Below are 24,435 nucleotides of genomic sequence, written 5' to 3'. Positions count from 1 at the left end.
CAAGATGATGAAAAAAACAGTGTGAACTATTGCAATAAGACGTTCCTAGAAATATTCGAAATTATTCTATTAGAAAACAATGCTTGATTGAGATTAATGCCTTCTGCTAAAAAGTGCGGTGGTCGACGATAATGAGATGCGTTTCATTCCTATAAAACGTTCGTTTCGCATCCGTGTTGAGATGCGGATATCAGAATTCTTTATATTTTTACTATTACATGGCTGTATTCTTCATTGTGCCAATTCTTGGATGTGAAAATTTGACATCTAGATAACACTAATTTCAGTGCAAATGTTACCACTGATTTTTCTAAACGATGAAAGTAGCATTCACGAGTATTTTTGGCAGAATGCTATTTTTTACATGAAATATCGCTGCGTCTAAATGATACAAGATGCATACACAAATTAGTTCACATGTCTTTCCGTAGAATTCCCATCGCATTTAGATCGTTGACAATCAAAGTGGCTCCACCGAAGGCCGTTTGCATTACGCAGTTTGACCATAGTGAATTCTCTGCCAGCTGAAATTCTATAATGGTCCTTTCGTGCACGAGTACGTTTTCTATGTGATATACTGTTACTATTAGTAATAATTTCACCAAAGTATAATAATTATAGATTGATTTATTAATAGCATGTTACCCGCTGCTGCATCACAGAGTTGCGGCGAAGCCACTTATTACCTAGACTATATACAGAATATCCTCGTTGATTAAAGTCTGTCCTCCTCTATTCCGCTCGAGCTCGAGTATACTCGATTAAATTTATACCGTCATGTTTCTATTCTCCAATGATTATTATTAGCATATGATACAGTTGTCTCTAAGTGATGCTGCGTCGAACGATTCGGTGTTTTACAAATCTGCGCCTCATAGCTTATGATAATGATGCAATATTGCAGCTATATTATTCTGTCGATGGGGAACGAATGGCGCATTAACGGGAAACAGCGGTCATAGCACTTTCGGGTTGCTCGGTAGAAATCATCGCTGCCATAATAAACGTTTACGATTAGAGGCATTACTTCTAAACAGTTGACAATTAGTATGATTACCTTAATATTGCCCCTTTTTCTGTTCGTCTTTTTTAATGTGTTTTTTTTTTTTTTTTCCTTAATAAAAGTAATGTCTTTAAGCGATCAAATATGCCGAAGGATATGAAATTAGATGCCTCTTTCTCACGCCGTAGTTCTCATGTTCAGATTATTCTGCTGAAATCCTAGTTATTGTAAACTGCAATGTTACAATAATCAACTGTGCTTTCTTGGACACTCATTCTTTAATCGATTTCAGCTGACATTGATTACGGTTATTGTGTGCTTGTTGAATAGCTGTTCGTAGGTGTTGACTCGCCTATCGAGACATAAGCACTTGAACGCAGGCTTATCTTCGAGGTATGTTTTTGGGGCTTCCATTGCACATACACTATGGCGGCAGGCGGATCGTCGGACCGTATGCCGATTTGCCACCACCCCATCAAATACTGCGGTTATGTATCCTTTGCCCTACTCCCTTGTCATCTGGTTGCCTCTCGTGTTGTTGACGCTGCGATATTATTGTACCGAGAGGTGTTCATAGTCGAGCGACATATCTCTTACAAACGCACTGACACGTACCGTCAGCCACGTACCCTCATGCCGGCTTTACGTTACGGGAAACACTTCGCGTACTTTTCGTAGATGTGCTTGGCCAGCAGATTTGTAGCGTGTTTGGCTTACTGCTTATTCAATCAACGCGGAGAAACTTCGCGTTCTTAAGAGACTATTTTTGTCGGTCGATAATCGACCGACCATGGCATAACGGTTATGCGGACACACGGTAATTTGAACGTGTTTCGGCATCCAGACGAGCGGTCGTGTTAACGGAGAACTAGACAAGAATCTAATAAAAAAAAGACAAGTTACGATGATTTTTAATATTCTACATCGCTTGCTCACGCTAGGGTTGCAGCTTCGGAAAAACATAGCCGACAATAGTACCTTGAAATGACATCAGCGGCAGTGGCTTTCCGGAAAAAAACAAGACATGCTATTCGGACGTGATTTAAGCCAAAACTGCGTAAATGCGTCAACAATATAAGATAAGAATTTCAATTCAGAAAGTCGACTCCTCCACAGTCGTATGCATCGTTCAGCAATGCGTATTAATCATGTACAGCGTACGGCCACACTCAGATCGATGACTTTGAGCCCCTTCCAGTAAACAGTATACCGGCACCATCGTGAACGCCTTTTTCGATTAATCGAAATGCACTATGGATGAATCAACTTCGTCATCAAAATCACGACAAAACCAGTTGGACGTTAGCTGAGCGGTTTAAGCAAAAGCACCATCAAGTTAAGCTTACAGCGATTTTAAAATTCGACGGGTAACATTTATAGCACACCCCCAAGCGAAGACAACCTTGATGAAGGTTGCATTTCAAAATACTTCGAAGCTGTCTTTTGTCCACCTCGCTTGTCTGTCGTCTGCACGAGTTACCAAATCATCTAGCACGTACGTTAGATACACGACGTTGCGTATATTTTCGTTTTACTGGTAGCGAAGAAGATGGGCAACTATAGTCCCATCTGCTATTGATGGTGTGATTTCGTAACAACGTAATGGAAACAATGGCCAGCAGCCGTTCTTCTATTTTTTTTGTTCAGTTTTTCAGCCTGCATCCCCGCCCCATGTACCTGATATAGCCTACACCTGCCCTTTACAATCTGATCTATGCGTACTTAGCTAGAAAAAATCAAAACTTCGTGTGTCTTCATGGAACGCGCATAGGATACAACGGGATAGGAACGATTGCTGTTGCAATGGGACGCCGTTCCCATAGTGGAATTCACTACGATACTAGAATATATCTGTACGAAACATTGCCAGAGCAAAGGCTGATGGCGCGACACGAACTAACCAGAAACAGAAGTGGCCAGCGACGCTTATGCGGCTTCATGAAGAACTGCAAGGAGATGAGTCGAACAATTGGAAAACTGCAACAACAGCTGGAAATTGCGTAGAAGTGTCATGTAATTAACCCAATTATCGACGATTCCTCTAAAGCGGCTTGCTAATAGCATAAAGTCTACTGGCGAAGTGAGAGCTTGGCGACGATGTCGCTCGCGCAGATACAGGAAGGCGAACAGCGAGTCGAAGAAATTAGGAAAGATTAAAATGAAAATATAGTTAGTATCTCTATTCTGTGTTTCATTAGTTTTATCACAATTCCACTTGGTACTCGGTATATTGTCGTTATATAAGATTTCGTTCGTTTTTGCATAGTATGGATGATATGTAATATACTGATATTTTATTCTATATCAACTTATGAAAATCTATATCACTTAAGTAAAAGAACTTGTTGTCTTTCTGCTTTCTGTTTAATATTTACTATGTACTGTACAAATTTGATCAGGTGGGATTATAACGCCGGTTTCTTGAACTCTTGATGCAATCGTTGTGAGTCATGACCCCATTGACAAAGTTTGTCAGTAGCAACATTAAGAAGCGAGAACTCTTATCTATTCGTCTCAGTTCGATTTCCAACGAATCAGAGTTCTGTCGTGATCATGGTACGTTTCCGCACAATTCTACTATCAATGCGAATTTCGTCTTCACCAGAACTACACCGACCGTTCATAGTGCCAACGTGCCACGGCGAGATCTCTTCTTCGGTTGAACACGATGACATGCGACGTTCTTTGTCCTTCTTCAAGATACCGCTGCCGACTCCACTATCACCATCATCGTCCGGGCTCGTGCTACTGCTGTTTTTATTGCTCGCCGAACTCACTGATCGCCGCACTTCGCCACTGTTGACTTCGTTGAGACGAAGAACGTCGTGCACTTCGGCAGCAACCTCGAACACCTTCTTGATCTCGTCGACTGGTACAGGCGTGATGTCCGGCGGTGGTAAAAGACCTCCAACCGAGTCTTCAGGGCCAACTTCTAATAGTGTGAGCTCAGGTTGTGGGTCATGAAGTATAATCAGGGGCGCAGTGTTCTCCTCTTTCACGGGGTCACCAGAGTTGGCCGTTACAGCAGTAATAATAGTGGAAGTCGTCTCGATGACAGGAACAGGTGTTGTATGTGCGGGACTGCCATCGGGATTGCACAAAATGACTGTTTTAAATTTATCCTGTTGGCGCTCACGGGCTATGTTGTTCTTGACGTGCGGAGTCAGCGAGAACTTCGGTTTGTCAACAAACTTCAAATTGTTTCGTACCGGCTCACTGACGAGAACGCTGTTCGATGTTGTCACAACCGTCGTTGAGGACGTTTTCGCGCTTCTTGAACACTCAGGCTTTGTTGCAGGGCTCTTCAGGCTATCAATGTCATCGACGAGAGCATCTGCTGGCCGAACATCATATGGAAGAGCCTTCGACAGATGCTGTTGGTGATTATTCTCGCCATTGAACTCATTTTTGTTACTCAGATTGTTGTGGTTGACGGCTTTGCTGATCGACTTAATAAGAGTGTCCAGTCGATCCTCAGCATCGTTAACGACCTTTGTCGATGTAGAAGACTGTTCCGCACTGCCAGCGCTGCTGCTGTTTGCATAGCCGACAGTTGGCACGGCGCACGGTTTGGGACCACTAACGCTCTTAGTTGAGAAGCGGCCCGGTGCGATTGTAGCAGTTTCCGGTATCGCCACTCGTGATCTTGACAAGGCCGTTTTTGGCTCCAAGCTTCCTGACGTCGTCGCTGCACCATGCTGATTTGTCGTTGTTGTTATATGATTACCGTTTTGCTGCGGTGATTCGTTATTATTAGTTTTTGGCCTGCGCGCAGACTGTCGCCGTGAATAACGCTGTGAGGGACGTCGCTCGAACTGGACCGTTCGGCGGGTCCGGTTTCTCGAAATTGCCTGGAACTCGGTTCGTCCCGAGTAACGGAATCTCGACCCCATTCGAAATAGATTCTGTTTGAGGTTTCGCTGGTGATCTGGCGGCGCTTTGAGGCGGAAGAACGAGTGGTGCTCAACAGCGCATTTCCATAAATGCTTCGCTGCCTTTGGGTTGTACAGCCGAAATACGAACGTATGCTCACGTTCACAGCCGTCGTCGTCGTCTTCGACCACGACGAGTGTGAGCTTTTTGTTACGGAAATCCAACTTCGTGATTTTCGGCCAGAAAAACAACCCAATCTTTGTCTGCTCCTCAAATACAAGAATGCCAGTTGGCGTTAGGCCAAGACTGTAGTCTCGACCGTCTTTACCGAGCACGGTATGCATATCGACGCCGTACATCTCTAGCCATTTGGCCTTGTTAAGGTAATTAAGTTCCGCCTGTGCAGAACTCTGTCCACGTAGTCGCTGATATGCTTCAAGGATATCTATCTCCATCTCTTCAGTTTGTTCAGGACAGAAGCGGAATTCAGAGATTAACTCAAGTGTATGCTCGGTGGGGTCAAAATCACCCAGCTCTGACTGCAGTGAAAGAGCACTCAGTTCTACATTGGTCTCGTGAGGGCAGGGTAGCTTTCCGTTAAGCACATCTTGCTTGAGCTGGAGAAAAAATAGATAACGGGTCAACTCCTCACGAAGGAGGTTCGGTTCTGACGAGTAGAATTTCACTTTCAGCCGAAGCGTATACGGCGGACCTATTTTTACTTGTTTTCGCACCTGTTTCGTTGGGTCTAACCAATGCTGTACGTGGAAAGCGTCCGTGAACTGAAGGCCAAAATAGTCTTTTTCGATGAGATCGATATTGTAGAAGACTTGCTCAAATAGCTCAGCACCAAGCGCTTTTCGAGGCAGCTCGATAGTGAGGTCTGAGCCGTCCAGCATGACAATCTTGCATGGGAGACAACGCTTCGACGAATTATGACCATTAGTGCCGGTGCTGGAGTGTGAATGCCTTCCACCCCACCGTCTGCTTAAGTAACGGAACATTTTGAATGTCGTCTATATATTTCGCAAGCACGGCGGCGGTGGCGACCCTTCAATGTTTTCGAAAATCCAACAGTTTTCACACCTTTTTCTATTTGTTCGTTTCTACTTCAAAAAACACCAACTGTATTTATTACACACTGTCCAATCGTTTAGCGGTGTACATCGACGAAGTCATCTACAAATGTACAGCGCATTCAGCTTTATCAGTACACACATAGGTAGTCCCTCCTGCTCAGGCTTTTGGTTACTTACGCACATCCGTGATCACGTATAGACAACCGGTGGTTCATTCAGTACTATGTTTGCTTTAGCCTTCAATAGAACGTGACCATAACAGTATCAGCAGCGCGACCGCCACGGTCCCTGTTGCGCGCTAAAATCTGCCTCCTCAATTACAGTGTGTTGTATTAGAATGTAAAAACTATACTTGTCTACTGCCTGCTATTAGGTAGCATATGATACGATGTCCGCTAGCGCGTACGTTCACAACGATATGCTCCTGTAGACTACACACATAAGAGCCGGCAGGCAGACCAACACCTTTCGAGCATATACTTTCTGGCGTTGTTGTCGTCGTAGCTAGAGGAGAGCACAGGGCAGTAAGGCGACTGGACGAACTACTACCGTTTGCTCGCTGTGTCTCGTCTTCGGCCGCTCCTTCGAAACAAATCCAAGAAACTCCTACTACTCCTGGCCGCTTCTGGCGCGGCCACTGCTATTAATGTTATTGTTATAGTAATCCAGAGCTACCGATCGTTGTGGCCGAGTCTAATAGCTGACCTCGGCAACTCCTAGCTTGCACAGCACCTCAAACACTTCGATATTTCGGTTGAATACACAGACAAGAATCAATGGTGAGCGAAATAGCACAAATGTACAGACTATCGCAACTCCGCCCTGGGCACGCGCACTCCAAAGCCGAGATTACTGCTCCACACAGAGATGACACTGGCGTTTCGCTGCTTGCCGAGCTAACTCAGGTAGAGCGAAGTGAATTAGGAACCAATGGATAAATCAAGCAAAGATCAAAAGCTGCGGTTCGGTGTTTTTCTCCGCGTTTCAACGCTGTCACAACTTGTTGAATCGCTCCATGCGTAACAATCGTTTCTTGTCGTTACCTGTCCCTCGAATTCGCTATTTCTCCTCAAAAAAAAATTGCTCCATACGCGCCCGCAATGAGCGTCCACTGAAATTTCCTAGCGCGTTCGTCCCTTCGCTTATCGTGTCGTTGAAATGCATACGATAAAGATACATAGGAGTGACCGCAGACACCACGGCAGACTCGGACAGATCAGCGAGAATCAGTCGAACGCTAAACGGAGCGAAGAATCGTACGAGAGTAGCGAAGACTATGGTGACGTTATGGGCAAAAAAAATCCTAAGTTTTTTGCGTTCAATTCTATAACGAATTTCTTTTCCGTGTTGATCGCTGTTTATGCGTCAGTGCGGAACGCCTAATTGGAGACACTGTTCGAATATAACTGACTGGCTATTTGTTCTGATGCTTCTAATGATATTTAGAATGCAGTTAAACAGGAACGATTAGTGCAAGGGACACCGGCACGGGGTTCGTCGAACAACCCGGTGAGGATAGTTCACCGAAACAGTCGTTCATTACGCCACATGGTCACTACCGATGCAAACGAAAGCACGTACACAGATACGCACTTACCCTATGTCAATCGGGCCTTTTACTACAAATCAAGCAAAGTTGTCGGTCGAACCTGTTAATCTATCGTCGTGGGGTAGTATTGACGACAGCCTTAATCGAGCTCCATTCCTTACGACTCTAACCTATTCCTTTCACTGTATTTGTTTCGTCAACGCGACGCAACTTGCTCGTTCGCTCTCATCGCTAATTTTCGTGGTAACGATTGGCTGTAGTGCTATTACCACTGTTGACAATCATTATACGACAGCATCAGCTAATCTGTCCTATACCTTACGATGATCCTTCGATGTTGGCCTACCCGTATCCTTTCTTTGCGGTTAGGAGTTGCCACGCCGCCGACCGTTATTGTCTAGAAAATGTCAGCTTTTGTCGTTATGCGACTTTTCTTCCGAAGAGAGAATTAGCCAGAGCATGAACGTTGACTATTTTGTAGTCGCCTCCTGCTCCTGATAAGAGGTTGTTAAATACTAGCAATAACTATTAAGCGCTAGTTAGCATACTGATAAGCGATAGTACTGGAGTTCGTTTAGCTTCAGCTCACAGCCACTGAGAAAGAATGGTTCGTGCCTAAGATCAGCAGTCTTCAAAGCCGTCGTGCCCAACAGTTTTTTTTTTACTTCGTTGTTGTTCTGCTGTAGCTCTCGCAGATGAAAAATTTCAATAACGCAGCCGATACAACAGAATTACCAGCGGCGCCACTACGGTTGAGGAAGGCGACGTTCTGCCTCGGGCGTCGTCTTGCTTTTAAAGACGCGAACACCGAAGATCGCTACTCTGCCGCTATTGCGTCGTCCCGTTCCTTCGTACCGTGTGTCCTGAACGAGCCGTTTTTTGAACTAACTGCTATCCGTCCAGACCTAATCCGAACCGATTGATCCGCCTGTCGGTATTGCCTCACCCATTCGGAATTACCCGTTTCTGTAATATTGAAGCTCTCGAGACAGCAGACTATGCACTTCAGGCATTAATTCACTCAAAAACAGTCACATCTGTTGTACGATTAATAGTGCTACAGCGAACCACATCAGAATGTAGTACTCCTAGCTCACCTGCGCTGTAAGCTCACCACAAAAAAATTCTCCGCTTTTCTGGGTTATGTTGCTTTTTTTCTTAATTTTTTGGGCCTATTTTTGGCTACCTGACACATGAACGGTTTCTAACACTTCTATTTCTGACTCGCTCCTACTTACTCGTGGTCTTCTAGGTTAGCTGCATTATAAATCCGTTCTTCACTCGACCTTTTTTCTATTCCAACTCTCATTACATCCACACGAATTTGTACAGCTGCCATCGGAATAGCAGTGCTTCTTCGGCAGCAGTCACTCGCTGACTGACGTTTGGGGTCTGTTCGATTGGCTTTTGCTGTTCTTGAGTAGCTTTGCTCGCTCCTCGGCGACGACTAAGCGAAGTCGCTGTCGTCGTTACTGCTGCTGCTCGAACGGCCACTGATAGCAGCGATAGCTGGCGGAGACAACACAGCTGACACGGCGACTACACGCATTCACCATGCAACCATCCGCCGGCGAGAAGTAGTCAGTCCTCAGCCGCGTGAAGGCAGCAGCTACCCTTAGCGGCCGCGTATATAACCCACACTGGAGTAGCGGCAGTCACAACAACCCGGACACGGTGTGGTGGAGAGGGAGCCACTGTCGCGCGCCATTGACGACTGCTTGACCGGCCGGCAGTCCGTTCGTTAAGCGACTTGGTAGCGGCGCCAGCAGCGCCTATGGCATCAGGCGCCACTCGTCATGCAGCCGCCGCGCGACTTTCTGTTGTGAGTGAACGGCGAACGTGCGTGTCAGTTTGTTGGCCTGTCTATGTACGTTTGGGCGGATACGGAATAGCACTAGTGCCATGTTAGGCTTCCCGTGAGTGCCACTGTTGGCCTTCTCAGCAGCGAAGCGCTAGCGTTGGCTACGTCGATGTTGACGATCGCCACGATGATGCTGATGTTGATGATGATGATGATATCAATGTTGTTGTTGTTTTTGAAGCAGCTGCTGTCGATGACGGTCGTGATGGGGATTGCCAAGATGCCGGGAAGCGCGTTCGCTGTGGCCTGCCACCAGACCCAATGGGATGGACACACTTCAGCCGATCTTCAGACACTGATGCGGTATTGCCGTCGAGAACCCAACGTTGCATTGCTGCCGCCGCTGCTGCTGACTGTCAGCGTAGTCTTCATTCCTAACAAAGGATAGCTCACAGTTGTTTGCCAGTCGCCGATATCTCTCTAATGCAAATCATCGTAGTCCGATTGAGCCATCATCTAAGCTGATCTTATATATCGACGAAGGGTCTAAGGACGGATCTTTTCGGCTTTCCCGTTTGCGTTTTCGACCCTGTTGTTGTCTTTGCTTTCTGTTTTTTTCCTTTGTCTCTTAAATCTCCTGTTGTTTCCTCAGACAGCCCTTCCCTCTTTACGAAAAGATCGCCCTTAGCTGATACATCGTTCACCACTACTTTTCCTAGCCTCGTATCTCTCGCACGAGCGTCAGCAGCCGGCCCTACTGCTCCACTAGTGATACCAAATTAACTGCCGATAATGTCGAGAATACTAAGCATAGATGTTAATGTAGCCTCTTTCTACTCTATTGCGGTTCAATGGACGAAAGCCACTATTCAAATGGAATAATGCAGCCAAATGATACATGATTGACAGGCGTCAAGTGAGAAGCTGGTCAGAGCAACGTAATGGTGGCTGTCACTGCATGCATATATGGTTATTAATAGATAATTAGATGTTAGCGATTGAAATACTGAAGATGGCCGAATTCGGTTAACTGTCGTTAGTTGAGATTCCCACTTCTGCCTCTTTGTGTCTGTTTCGTTTTATGATTGATCGTTCTTATCGATTAATGGCAACAACGTTCTTTCAGTTGAAAATTTATGAACCTCTTTTGTAGTACTAGGTCGACACAATCCTAGGACAAATTTTGCAGCTATAACAACCTTGAACAGGTTTATCCTCGCTATCCCCGTTTGTTCTCTTTCGGCCTGTCACGGCCTGTTACGGTATGAGCTCTACTTGCAATGGCTTTGAGAAAGGCTCATGCCAACCAGCAGTAATGGCTGACTTAGTTCCGTTTGAATGATAGAGTAGATGAAGGCGTAATTTTCGTTAAATAGCAAATACAGTAAACAAAATCTGTACTCCGTCGTCAAGCTCGGTCAGCTACACAGGCGAGTGTTTCACACGATGCAGAAAACTTAGCATTAGTCTGGCCTCCATAAGCCGCTGCTGGTCAGGCAATGTAGCGCTACGGCGCCGTCACTCTGTAAAGAATACCAACAGTGATAGCAGCGGCCGAAGTAAAAGTCGTAACATTTGAGACCTGCACGCATTGTCGCTTTGAGATAGATACGCAAAAACGTCGTTGTAGGCTTTGCCATATTGTGATTGCCCTCACTCAGCCTTCTATGACTCAGCGGTTCGCTGTCTTGCTGAGGCCTTCCTACGGTGGCGCCTGCCATTTTGTTCATGGCGCGTTAGGAATTGCCGAGTAGCTTACTCATCGAACGCAAATGTCGAGATCGAAAATAGAACGCCGATTTGTTAGAACAAAAGTTGTATTTAGCCTACCTTTCTGTTTTGGTTTGAGTAACCTCAAGAAGAGACAATCTAGCCTGCTTTTATTAGTATGCTTTCCGTGGTCTTCCTTCACCGCTGGCGCAATAAGCATTCGTTGAGTAGTAAAGGCTGTTTTGGTGGACATGATCGTCTGCAAGTCATTTTCATCTCTCTGCCTTTTGTTATAAATGGCTTTTTTTTCCCAGGGCTCTATGTTTACTACACATATTATCCGCGTAGTTGTTCATACAGTAGTTGGACCCCGGGCTTTAAACCAAGCATAAAAAAAACTAGTCGAGGATCTACCTAAACTTTTTGGATCATCGAAGCCTCGTGGAGTTTTGCGTTGTCTTCCTTCGGCGTTACTCCCCGAGGCCTATACATTGCCAGTTTTGGTAACCACCGATTTGTCTGGCGGAATCGCAGTCCACATTTACTGTTTTAATGTAATTCGAAACTTATAGGATCGGAGAAGTTTCTGTCGCAGCTTACCTGGAACTTAAGCTATCCTTTCGCACCCAAAAACATTTTCTCACACTCAATATCAACCTTGTCCAATACTTACCTTACTTTTTGCCACGTTAGCACAGATGACCATACAGGAAGCAATTGGCAATGCCACTCAACGAGTTTTAGGTCTTACATTGCCTGGCGTTCATGGTAACAGCGGTACCATTATCCTCTGGTGTGCGTAGGGCTGTGAAATGAACTATATTAAGTTTTCGTAATAGAGCCGGCAATTTAATGGTTACTTCCCTTTTGTGACCGTTTGTGACCCAAATAGAAATGTTTATTTCCAAAGCATTTGAGTCGATGTGGACAAACGCTATCAGAAATTACTGTGACTTAATAGTGACCATTTTCACAATATTCCCGCTTTGTGTTTTCTAAGAGATACGCAATTCTTCTATTACATTATTCGACCGCTCTGTAGCACCGACGTAATGGTTTGGAAGAAAAAGGTGTGTTAGGCTTGAAAGTATAGGGCGAAATGGGATAAGTTGCGAAGGTTAAAGGTTGCTCAAGTTACTTTCGGACTGGAGTCATCTATAGATGATTAGTGTAGATGAGGGATGGAAAAGGTTTCGTCGGCGCGTCGTTCGTGTATTTGTTCTCTAGTTATAAACGTACTTTGTACAATGCACAGTGAAATTAATATATTTATAATTATGGATTATGGATATAATTATGGATAATTAATGGATCTGGAGCTATGTTTCAAATGGCCATGACAAATTTCTATAGCTTTTTTAGAATACAGTCGCTTAGAATAAACACAGAGATTACTTGCGAGCGGATAATTTAAAAACGGAGTCAGCTACAATGAAGGGCTGTTCGCTCTTAGCTTGGAAGGCCAAGGAGCGTCAGCTTAAGATTTATCTGGTAACTCAATGCTGTTACCTAATGTCATACAAGCTAAGTCCTTTCTAGCTAAAGGTAATTGAACCAGCTGTCAATGTAAGGATGAACGCCAAGAAACGGATAACACCAGCCTTTTGGTGTTACTAAAGCCGCTTATTTTAATTTCACTAAAGTTACTTTGTTATTTATTATAAACTTTTATAGTTATACCTATAATAGATATGTAATACATATATTAGTTGACTTCAGCGAAAAATACGTCTCTACGATGGAACGTTTCCGCACCATAGTAGCACCTTTGTACTACTGGCTCGAATTAGGCGTCATACGGCCACTAACTAAAAATCAATCTGTGTACGTACAAATACAATTTATTTGATAAAGCTAGAAATTTTGCTTGCTTTCTGAGTGAGCTTGAAAGATTGATAAATAGGCTTCAAGATTCGTATGAGAATTCGTCCAGCGGACAGCCAACACCAGTTTCTGAATTGCTCTTATCCGCGTTAAACCTGTATGAGTACCTATGACAACTGCCAATTTTACGACGATCATGAATTTCGAAAAATGTCGAAATTTCGACAACGCAACTACACGTTACGTTGTTAAAAATCGATCTCGAAATAGAGAAATGTATCTACGTTGCAACGTAGATATACCTCGAGTGATACCCATATTTCCTAACACTTCACAAGAATCTGAAAGAGAATTACTTGCTTTAGTATATTCTTATTCTTCTACGAAGTTCCGTGCAGCACGTACATACAAAGACGTGACTGAGCGAGAAGCTGCGGTATCCCAGCCTCAGTAACAGTAACAGTGATAAGCGCTAGTCATCTTAAACAGCCGTGACCTTGTAGAATGGACAATGAAGTAACAACTTCTAGATTCATACTGAACCTCTGTTCTACGGAACTTTGTGGCACGGTATGAAGGTCCATTTACGTGGAACTTCTTTGGATGGGCGCTTGTTTGCATGGGTCTAGAGTGCTTCAAACTTGTGATTCAATTGAAGTCACCGTCCAATAACAAATCACTTAACCTCACGTTTTTCTCATTTCAAGTTTTGTGGATGTCACGTTTTGTTTTTTCTTCGTCCACGAGCACTTTTCTCACTTTTTCGATAAAGTTTTTGCATGCAGCGCTTTCGATCCCTTTAGATGTAAAATCTTTATAAAATTTAATCTTTCACTTCATGTCACGTTAATGGATCATCTTAAGGGCCAAGTAATGCACATTTTATATATAAAACGGGCATGTTGAACTGAATAACTACATGCATTCACGTCTGACGTTCCGACTGACGTCTTCATACGACACGTCTGACGTACTTTATCCGTTTCTGGCTTATGGTAATTACATAATGACGGTAGTTGATTGTGCATAAATAGACATGAGAATCTGTACAGCTGTTTTCTTGTAATTGTAACGCGGTTGAAACGTGCAGCTATTTGTAGGTAAGCCAAACCGTGAGAGCGCTGCAGAATTGACACGCAGAGCCACCCGTTACTATACATTTCGACTTTCACGTTCGGCATCGCCGTTAAGCATTCTGCTGGTGGAAACCAGATCGCTGCCTCCCAGCAGGAAACGGTGTCTATACTCAGATTCGGACCTAGACCACAATGTATCTCTAAAATTGGCCGGCAAATCGGTCACCCACTATCACAGGGTAGACCACCGGTTACTCCTACATGTCATCCCTCAGATGAAGTTTCAGAACAGCTAATGCATTTGTACAGGATTGACACGCTGACAACGTTAGCGGGGGCGACGCTAAACTGTATGCAGATTGGACACAGATAAGAAGCAACAATGTTTGGAAAAACTTCATATATCGTATATGTCACACAAATTTGATGTCGTTATTTGAAACAAATACAGTACTATATGGTACGCTTAGCATGAAAATCATGTTGCGCAAACAAGAACTCTAGCTTCTGAACGCGTTAAGATACGCTTTTTTGTGTTAACACTTACGCAAATGCTCTTTGTTCATACATAACAAAACCATCGTGCCTGACGTGGTGAAAAATTATGATCGACCTCTCCACGAAAACCCAATGTTTACCATAGGCCTCCATTTAACCGATCACCAATTCTTTGAGCAACTATGTTCCTGTTAAAAAGTCTCTGATTGAGACATTCGTATACACTTTAGCGTAGTTAGCCATGTCGGCTTATACCTTGTGGGCGATTTGTGTACTCCGGCCTACGCGTGCTATTCCTCATCTATCGCGTAGGATCTTTATCTGGACACACGAACATTATGAAATGATTAATTTGTAATTTAACGAGAATGTTTTCAAATCTATTTTATATACTTGTTCCCTGTAAAGCTGAGCCTTGCTTTATATTCGAGCAAAAGTATCTCTTTTGCTTTCCTATAATTTAAGCCCATCTTGAGCTACTAGTGAATGGGAAGATTATCAAGCAATATTCTGAATTATAACGAAGTAAAAATTGAATGTTCGATTTACTGTACTGCATTCTACTTCCATTATGCATTTTTGTCGTTTTGAAGAGCGGATTCAATCGATTAACGCACACAGCTGGGCATTAATTATACATGGACATTTAGTGTAACGTCGGATTCAATCCAGACGGCTCGACCTGGTCTCGTCGTGGGCAGTACAGACTCACAGAAGAAATTGGAACCTCCGGTTTCCTCAACACAATCGAGGCGCAAAGTCTCGGTACGTGTGAGTCTGGAAGTGTTGCTGCGGTAGGTGTTTCTACCACTGCAACCTTTAATGCTAGTCTCACCTACCGATACTTGCATAGACGCCCGTTTTCCTTCAGGACTAGTGACATGCCTGTTAACGAATAGCTTCGCTATGCACCGTGCACGCATCACCAGATTGTATCGACCTCTCAATTCCATCAGACAGCTGGCACGAGGAGAAATGCATCTATCTGTGCCCACGTCCAAACTTAAACCACAACATGTCCTCAACGTTAGCAGGCAAATGCGTTACTCTCAAGCTATCGTGCAACAAATTGTATCGATCTTGAATCGTGTAAACGATCTTTCGGATCAGTAGCACAACACATCACAAACGATGGCAAGACATAGAAAAGGCTCGATCAGAAGTGAGTATATCGAGTCCATGCCTTTGGCGGCGTATCCTATAGTGGCGCTACATTATAGCGATTAAAAACGCAGGAGTTTTTTTTTCATTTTAAATAAAAGCATGCTTACTTTACTCGTTAGATTACCAGGTTGCTATGTATATAACGTTAATGAAGTAACAAAAGGACAAAGCCGATTTTTTAAGGAATGCTCAATAAATCCGTAGTAAACTAAATCCGATTAGGCGCAGCTTAGACGGCTGAAACAATACATTCATTCACATCGCAGTGAAGGGTCGACCGACCAGATGCGTTGTATGCAGTCGCACATTGACGCGTTCAGATGGCAGGATACGAGTTTCAATAGGACTACCCAACTCGTTGAGGAGAAATACGGTAAAGAACGTTCTTCGTTCTCTCTTGTTCTCCTAGGTTCTTCGCAGGAGTTTTTGCCATTCCACTAACATCTGATATGCCTCTGAACGTAAGTAGGTATTCTGTGTGATTTTATACACTTCTTTTATACATCTACATTCCGACCTTTACGTCCAGCATCGCCGTTTGGCATTTTATTAGAAAGCTGGCTGGCTCCCAGCACGAAACGAACCGTATATCTATACCGGGGTTCAGACCTGGTCCGCAACGCGTTCCTAAGATGAAGATGCAAATGCGTTACTATCTTTTCACGCGTGCCTCCTATGTTTGTATACTAATTACAGTCCGTACTGGAAGCTAAACATCTGAATGAAGCTATAGTTGATTGTATTGTATGTAAAGAATGAATAACTATGTAATACAGTTCGACCTCGTTGTACATGTGCACATTTCGTTATAAAAACACCAATCCGTTTCTGCTTAGACAGAACGTGGAAAAAGCGCTAAGGTTGCTTTGTATTTCCAGTTAATTTGCTTGGATATTTCCACTACCGTCCCTCATTATACCTATACTTCCGTTTCGTCTAGCGAGAATCGAGCGCACGCCTGGCGTTATGTGATTCGATACGCGTGCAGATCGTTATTTCCATGCAAAAGCTTTTGTGTATTGGTCTTAGTTTGAATCTCAGCTTCTATTTCTAATACATTTCGTGTGTGTTTATATACTCTTATTTTTTCTACTTAGTCATTTTTTATATAGCCTGCATTCCTTTGATACAGACGTACATTGTGTGTATGTATACTGATGTCAATTTAGTTCAACCAGTATATATACACACGATGTACGTCTGTATCAAAATCCGGGCTTTTTTGCCCAGTTCGCTGCAGTTGTTACAAATGCGTTTATTCGATACTAAAATATCACTGAATGCAAATTCGTTGCAAGGAGAACATAAGCAGACCTGCAGTCACAATAAGAACGGGGGGCATCATCGAAATTTTAATAAAAGTTGACTATTAATCAATCTCTTCGCACTGAACGAACCTCTCCTGGCGTGAATTTCTTGGGTTACTTTACATTGATCTTTTACGGCATTGAAAATGAGTATGAGTTTGCGAACGAAAAAGAAAATAAAGCTTTTAATTCAATTGAATTGAATATTTATGACGAACGAGAAACAGTACGAACTGCAGAGTTAATCTATGTCGATCAAAACCGGACTTTGGCCGGTCGTTCCGCTTCAATCAGATTAAAAGGTGCGTGTGAATAGGCCTGCTTTGTAGCAGATTGTTCACTAGCGTTTAACTGCACGTTCACCGAATGAGTCTTCTTCGCTGAATTACGCCTATTGCCTACCTTCGAGTTTAGTAGGCCTGCTCCAGTTTAGCATCTCGAGATCCCGGCAAAGAACGGCCGAAGTAACATGACTGAAAAAATGGTTGCTCTGGTATTTCCCTGACATTTTGCAAAAAACGTAAGTCTTAAAGGCGTACGATAGCCCCACCCGGTCTTCATGAGGCACGTTTTCTGAGCGAAGATATGGAAAGCTTCTACTTTAGCTTGCCCCGATTTTAGCGCTGCCATCAATAAAAAAACTGAGTGGTTTGCTGTGATTTATTCAGCATCCGAGCTATGGAATTGCTTCTCTCGTTTAGGTATATTTTTTCTAGGTTTAGGTGTAATTCTTGAAGTGATGTAAGGAAGCGCATCCGCCTATTCTTCTAGTATCAACAGGTTCTCTATTAATCTGATAGTAGATTTGCCAGCTACTTTTGTGCCTCCAAATGCAGACAAGACAGTGTTCCATATCGCGCTACAGGGGGATGTCTTCGTCCTCTCTCGAAGAGGCCTATCACTTAGCAAATCTAATTCGCATCACCATGTTGTCGCACCACCGCCGTGTTGATGTTTCTCATAGCAGCAACGCTTGCTGTCGCCTTGGCCCCTATCTTTTGTTCGTGACATCGATCAAGGAACTCGCCATTGACCTGAACTGCACGTTCGTATGTTCTGTCTGATGTTTCAAGCTGTGTCCCTAGAAAGCATTACACTGCATTAACGTATCGAAGTGTTTTTTATTGACATTTCTCGTGATCTGCCACACCGAGGAAGGCCAAAAATGCATCCATTCAGAAAGACGCCCACTGACTTTTCCAGTAAACTAACTATTTGTCTGTGAGTTAGTCATTCGTCTTACCAAGGAAACGGCCGGTGATTGATTTGATCAGTATGCTCGTCCTTGTTATTCTATAGTAAAACAATCTGACATCGGAACAGTGACCTGTGTGCCAGTAAGTGAAAGACATGAATCCTCTGTCAATTGCCTACCGCGACAATTGGCAGAGGGTGCAAATAACAGGATAGGGTTTTATTATAATAAAGAACGGTCCTGTTACCGAAACCACACGTGGAACAAGAGAAAAGGAACAGTTAATTTTGATATCTTTTTGGCACCTTTTTTCTTAATTAGAAATTCGCTTTTTTAGAAGTAGGTTATAGGTCTTTTTAGGCCTTCACCACTTTACAATACAGCCTGATGCAGCAGATAACATAAAACTGAAACACTTTTGAACGAACACAGTATAAATGAGAGTTTTACTATTGAAGTGTCTTGTTGTATGCATCAGGAGCGGAAGAAATTTAAGGAAATTACCGCTCTACGCTTATCAACCCGTATATAGTATTTCAGTGCTATCTTTGGAGTTCCTTGCAAAATCACCGTACGTTTTCTCTTGATTTTTCATACTTTATATTTTTTAAGTTAGTTAAAGCCATGATACAAAACATGGCATTAATCAGTTCTTTTGCACTAAGTTTTATATAATTGTTTATGGATACGTACATAGATGCTTATAAGCACGTGTGGAATGTCTAAGCTCATAAATTTTTAGTTACATGCTGTGCATTTTCTTTCCAATCGTCGGCCTTGCTCTATATGGCCATAAATCTCGTACAATGCAATAAAAGATACTGTTGTATACCTAACTTCTCCTTTTTTTGCCTGACCACTGCATTACAGCCGAAGTTTAACCCGCTGTAGTAATTTTAGTCAAAATATAAATGTTGATGTGTTAAATATCGCCTTGCCTAAAGTGTCGAACGGTTTAATGCATCAATTCGCTAACGCAATTGTTGTCGGATCAGTATCCGCTGATTCGTTGTTTAACTGACGCATTTGTATTAACATTGTGTTTTCATTAACCTAAGCGTTGCGAGCCCCACATGGGAGCAACTAGCAGAAAACTTGCAGGGTAAGTTTCGTGCATAAAAATTTAATATCATTAAGTCATTTACATGAAAGAGTTTCATGGCCCCAGATATTAACCGTAACATAGCTTCCACGAATAGGTTGCTCCCATCACATGATGCGCGCTACCCGTAAAAATGCGCGCCCATTTGGACAGAAACGCAGTTTTTTTTTCATTTCTCTACGCAAACACCCTATTGGTCTATTATCACTATTTCTATACAGCAGACAGACATTCATGCCGAGGATCTGGTGCGTATGTCCATCGGTCTAGGTCGTTGCACGCGTCGGCGGCGGTGAAGATAACAGGCAAGTTGTTTTTACCCCAGACCACTCTTGACCATCGTCCTGTGCCAAACAACCCCTCGGGAAACTGAACTGACAACGTGTCACATTTCCTGCCCCTGAAAAGCAGTGTTGTATCACTCCGCCATTTTGGATCACAATGCTGTTAGCGGCAGTAGCAGCGACAACGGCAGCGTCGATTCAGGAGGCGGCAATGGACTCAGCCAAAGCATAGGCAAACCCACAATCGAATCGAGAAAGATTTGTATGAGTGTGTCTGGCCGAGCGCTGTTGAAAGTTGACCTAAGCCGTCTAGTCCTCACTGCTTGTTTATTATTGCGGTGATGATGACGGCGACGATGCTTATGTTGCCGATGACGATGATGATGATGGCTATGCTAATTACTGCAAATTGCGTAATCGGAATACGCAACTTATATATTCCTTTATAATGAATTATATCGGAAACAACTAGATCTCGACGAGAAATACAACTAACAACGACATTGAAAAAGCGGTCCGTATAGTAGTGGTCGCCTCACGCTGGTCAGATCACAGGACAGGGTGACGTCGTTGTGAATCAGTACTGGGCTGAAGTTCTGTGTGCGGCGTTAAGACCGCGAAGCTGACTGTTGCAGTGGCCTTTATGGCCGCATGGCCGCATTGATGATAAGGGAAATGCTTATATACTGTTGCGTGGAAGTGCCTTGGTAAGTCTCTGCGGGCCAGTTCCATAGATGAGCTTTATGTACACAGAAATTTGTAGGAAAATTCGAGAGCGAGAAAGTGAGAGAGAGAGAGAGAGAGAGAGAAAGATGTGCGCGCGAATAATTTCAGCTATTTTGCGCGTTTCTATGTTTTGCGAGATGTATCTCATAGCCGATATCCCACACAGAGGCGTATTTGCTCTCGAGGGTGTGGAAATGCAGAGTTGAATGCTCGTATTAACCTTCAGCGATGCAAAGGCGTTGGATAAAGTAGGCAGGCGTGGCATTTTAGGTAATTTTGTGCAGGCTGGCTTCAAAAACTCATACGGATGAAATTCTCATACATAAATCAAATATGGATTCTGATGGAGTGAACTGAAGGTGATACGAGTTAATATTGGCATGCTATTTATTGCGATTGTTGGTTTTTACCCAATGTAAAACGTTTTTAAAGTACTCCCGGAAGGTCGTTAGTGATCGAGGTGCACGCTTTTATATTTCGGACTGCGATAATGTGTGCCGAAAATTGTTTGTTTAGCAGGGAAAACTGTGGGTAAATGAGTTTGCGAGTCGCGCATACCAGTAAGCTTTGCGGCCGATGATCTGGCGTTATCTTGCCTGCCGCAGTGTAGCTAAGTTCACAGTGCGTAGTCTGAGGTTCTGTTAGAAATGTTCCCTTTGTTTAAGCATGGCACATCGGAACGATTTGAATTATACCACTTTCTGTATGGATTGTGGGCTTCATTCTGCTTTGACGATGGGACCTCGAAAGGCTAGGGAATAGGAACGAATTGTACCCATTACGTGACGTGACTCTCTGTCGTAAAGCTGATAGGAACTTAGAACTTCTTCTCCTTCTACAAGATGTTGAACTGCATGGGAAAACGAGAACTCCTCAAACGGCTGTAAATGGTCAAATCGAGTACGTTCCTAAAGTTATTGAAACTCTACTCTTTTCCTCATATGACATTATTGGCATATAGCTAAACAGATAATAATAATGCTATTGTTGGGTTATGTGTATGCGTTTGCTATTGCAGGGTAGACTCAGGTTTTTCGCCTCATTGCGGCGATATTGTGATGATAAACGACAAATAAAACGGACTTTCGGGTTCGTACCAGTCGTTACAAGTATGGATACAATGGAATTGGATTTCTCGAACAGCGGGACGGTTCTCATCGAGAAGTATACCGTCAATCAGCTGATTTACATTGCACGGTGCATGAAAGAGAAAAAACGTACGCACATATATTACGCAACAAGTGTATATCTGCATTAATGAGCATTAGATACAGAATAGAAATATAGAATCGCAATGATTTAATAGTACTGGGATTGGGTAGTTATCGCTGTCTAGCATGAAATTATCCTTCAATACGTTATTGTGACCCTCTTTGTTCTGAAGTTAATCGTTCACACTATAGACTATCGTGCGTCGATAGGGCGCACCGACACCGTTCACGCTTCACACGAATGTGGCAGGTGCGTGCATATATTGCCAATACCTTAAACATTAGAAAGAGTTTAAAACGAACTGCATAGGCTAGGCCTATTCCAAAAGGCAAATAGAACACGCGTCAGCTATCACGTGGTATTTTACAACAGAAAACTTTTTTTTAGCGGAGTAAAGATGGTCAAAGTTGATAAGTAGCAAGCGAGAATATTTTCTCGGCAAGTCCACCCTAGAAACTGAACTTAGGAAGTCATCCTTGCCGATGGAATGCGTTAAGCATCAGGCTGCTAAACGCAGCAGCGTAATTAATAAAGCATTTCTTCAATAAGAAGACCATATTAGGTTCAAGTAATAATAGGCTGTGCTTATTCATTGGTCGAGTCAATGTATTGAAAATGAGTCATTTTTCGATTTTTGTTGTACGCTGTATTACTTACTTTCAGTTGTAATGCTCTTTTTTTAACAAGACATGCAGCACACGTTTCGTAATGTGACCAGTTGCGGGACGAGTCATCTTTTTTCTTTCACTAAAAAAGCAGATACAAATGCAGCTCTTGCATTATTGGCCACTACGATTTAGCCTTGGAGTTGACCTACTTCTGTTATCTTGTTCGTTACAGGCTTTATGCACCTTATAAAGGTACCTAAAACTAAACACAAGGTACGTATTATAGTTAGCTATCGGTGATAGATTACCGTTGGGATATATATATCCTTGTTCGTCCGCGTACACAGAACGCGCCGCGCCTTATCGTCGACTTAGTATTGTTATTATCTATTTTTGACAAAATGATTTACGCTGGTTAAAAATAGAAATTAATAAATTGAGTTTGAAATAATTCGTAGCTGTCAAACATGTACTTTAGAAACACTTTGTGAAAAGAAACCATGTCGTTTGTCTGTTAGTTATAACGATTTCTCTTATGTTTGTAGAAAGAATTTGTTTACGTAGACATGAGGCTTGATGCAATAAGCTCTCTGTAAGGGCTCTGTGAAAGAGGTGAACCGGCCAATAGAAAAGATCGAAACTATAACACCCATTTTGAGGACACGGGATTGAGTATCTACGTGTGAATTTTCGCTGGTGATAGGAAACTGGTTTTTCTGCTTTTTTTGGTCGATGACATCTACCTATTTTGCCCACCTTGTTATGGGACTTTGTGTGAAACGCACTACGCAGTTCATTCGTGAGTGACACCGACATGAATCACTTAATCTTTCATGCTTTAGGTTCGCTTCAACTAGACCAGAGTCATCGGATTCCCTATGCAAAGGTCATAACCAAACTATTAGTACACAGGGCTGTTTCTTTACTGGATTTCATGTTGTTATACTACTGGTCTGAAAAACCTCACTGCTGCTATACAGCTGAATTTTGCTAAACAGGACTAAACTGGCCACTTTAACAAACGACGTGCTTACGAAAAAAAAGGAAAACGAAATGATGTGCTTTATTTGATTTTACGAAAGCCACACTTTAAAAACAACCTTAGTCCCATGTATACTTGTGTCTCTGAATGCCGGCTGTGTACTTTACAAATGGACTTCGCTATGCTGGTGACGATGGCCTATCTTTGGATGATACTAGCAACAAATTTATTGAGATCAGTCAGCCATCTTACTGCGACTCGTTAGAGTAGCTAACGCGTTCATAGAGGATCACACCAGTTCTCAGTCGTCGATTTGCTATGCTCTTTAGCGGTATATATATATATATACTGTCAAGTGAATATTGTTTCCATGTGATAATTTTCTTCGCGGGTGTCAGTTGAGAAAATGACTATGATAGCGTGCGTGTAAACTGTAACAATGTTGCGGTATGTATCACGGCACAACGGACATGCGATTCTATGTGGGGATTCGTCTTACGTGTGCCTCGACGAATCCCTACATATCTTCTTTTGAACGAAGATCATTAGCATGATCGTTTCAGTTTGTAACAGTAAACAGAAAACTTTTTCTTTCTAATTGTTCATGCTTTATGTTAGGTTGATGATTCTCTCCCGTCATCAACGGCTGTCGCCAGATCACCAAAGGTACTCAAAGAAAGAAATCCCTTTAGTACAACCGGCCGCAGTACCAGGTCGCTGCTGAGGCGACTACCCAACCGGAAATCTCAGCTAGCATCGTTGGCTGACAAAAGTTTGAAAACCGTTACAGAAAAGGAAATAGAAAGCCATTCTTTGCCGATAATACTCAAAGAATCACCGATTTCGACGGAACCTTTGAGCTTAGGTATCTCCTTGATGTACTCGAAATCTGAAATCGGTAAGAACAGATCTCTTAGAATGACTAAATTAATTGGCTGTTTAGATGCACAGGGAAAAATGTGTACACGAAGAATGCGAGCTGTTTAGCATACCGAAACAACGGCATTTCCTTAAACTAAAGTGTTATGCCATTAAAGCATGGACGATAGGCACAGTGAAAAGACTGTTGGAACACCAAGTCAGTTCTGTGGTGATTTCGAATTTCTATCTGTTTTCTGCACTGGATGACAACAATACAGTAAAGACAATAAAGGAATATGTTAGAATTTACGTTCACACATATATGAAGTAATTCAGTACGCATGCTCTGTAACGGCGCAAGTTGCTGATATAGGTTATTCGACACTTCTGAATCCGTGAAAGACAAAAAAACTGGGAATGTACCTTACAGCGCACGTCAGTCAATAGGAGTGCTTACTGAAAAATAATTGGCGTGTCGAAAGTTGATTAGAAAAAAGTGCAGGTTTTTTAGAGACCTGTTGTGTACATTTGTAAAACTGTGTACAATAAATGACATTGATATTTACTAATTCGTGTGATAT

At 42.9% G+C, this 24,435-nt stretch overlaps 2 protein-coding genes and 1 long non-coding RNA gene across 27 annotated transcripts in view; 1 reads left to right on the top strand and 2 right to left on the bottom strand.

The window, feature by feature from the left end:
* Positions 1–11,324, bottom strand: part of LOC147758284 (uncharacterized) — a 44,761-nt gene extending 33,437 nt beyond the window's left edge. For 2 of the 12 annotated variants that reach the window (XR_015324838.1, XR_015324843.1), the window contains exon 1: positions 8,743–11,313. This is a non-coding gene — a long non-coding RNA (uncharacterized LOC147758284). Of the gene's footprint in view, positions 1–8,742 lie in introns of all 12 variants that reach the window. The other 10 variants (XR_015324840.1, XR_015324825.1, XR_015324830.1 and 7 more) reach the window with 9 other exon arrangements.
* The window catches only part of LOC111255475 (uncharacterized), a 56,141-nt gene that overhangs the window by 22,465 nt on the left and 9,241 nt on the right, over positions 1–24,435 (top strand). For 3 of the 14 annotated variants that reach the window (XM_086984863.1, XM_086984867.1, XM_086984878.1), the window contains 3 exons: positions 21,210–21,408; positions 22,244–22,284; positions 23,612–23,891. In XM_086984863.1, the coding sequence (XP_086840989.1) occupies positions 21,210–21,408; positions 22,244–22,284; positions 23,612–23,891 (520 nt within the window). The other 11 variants (XM_086984856.1, XM_086984852.1, XM_022817483.2 and 8 more) reach the window with 10 other exon arrangements.
* On the bottom strand, positions 610–8,747 carry LOC111255476 (uncharacterized). Its single transcript, XM_022817485.2, has one exon. The coding sequence runs from the start codon at positions 5,878–5,880 to the stop codon at positions 3,538–3,540; it is 2,343 nt and encodes a 780-aa protein (XP_022673220.1). The 5' UTR covers positions 5,881–8,747; the 3' UTR covers positions 610–3,537.

This window comes from Varroa destructor, unplaced genomic scaffold (genome assembly GCF_002443255.2).
Source record: "Varroa destructor unplaced genomic scaffold, Vdes_3.0 BEIS01000001.1, whole genome shotgun sequence".
NCBI lineage: Eukaryota > Metazoa > Arthropoda > Arachnida > Mesostigmata > Varroidae > Varroa > Varroa destructor.
This window is presented reverse-complemented; position numbering and strand designations above follow the sequence as displayed.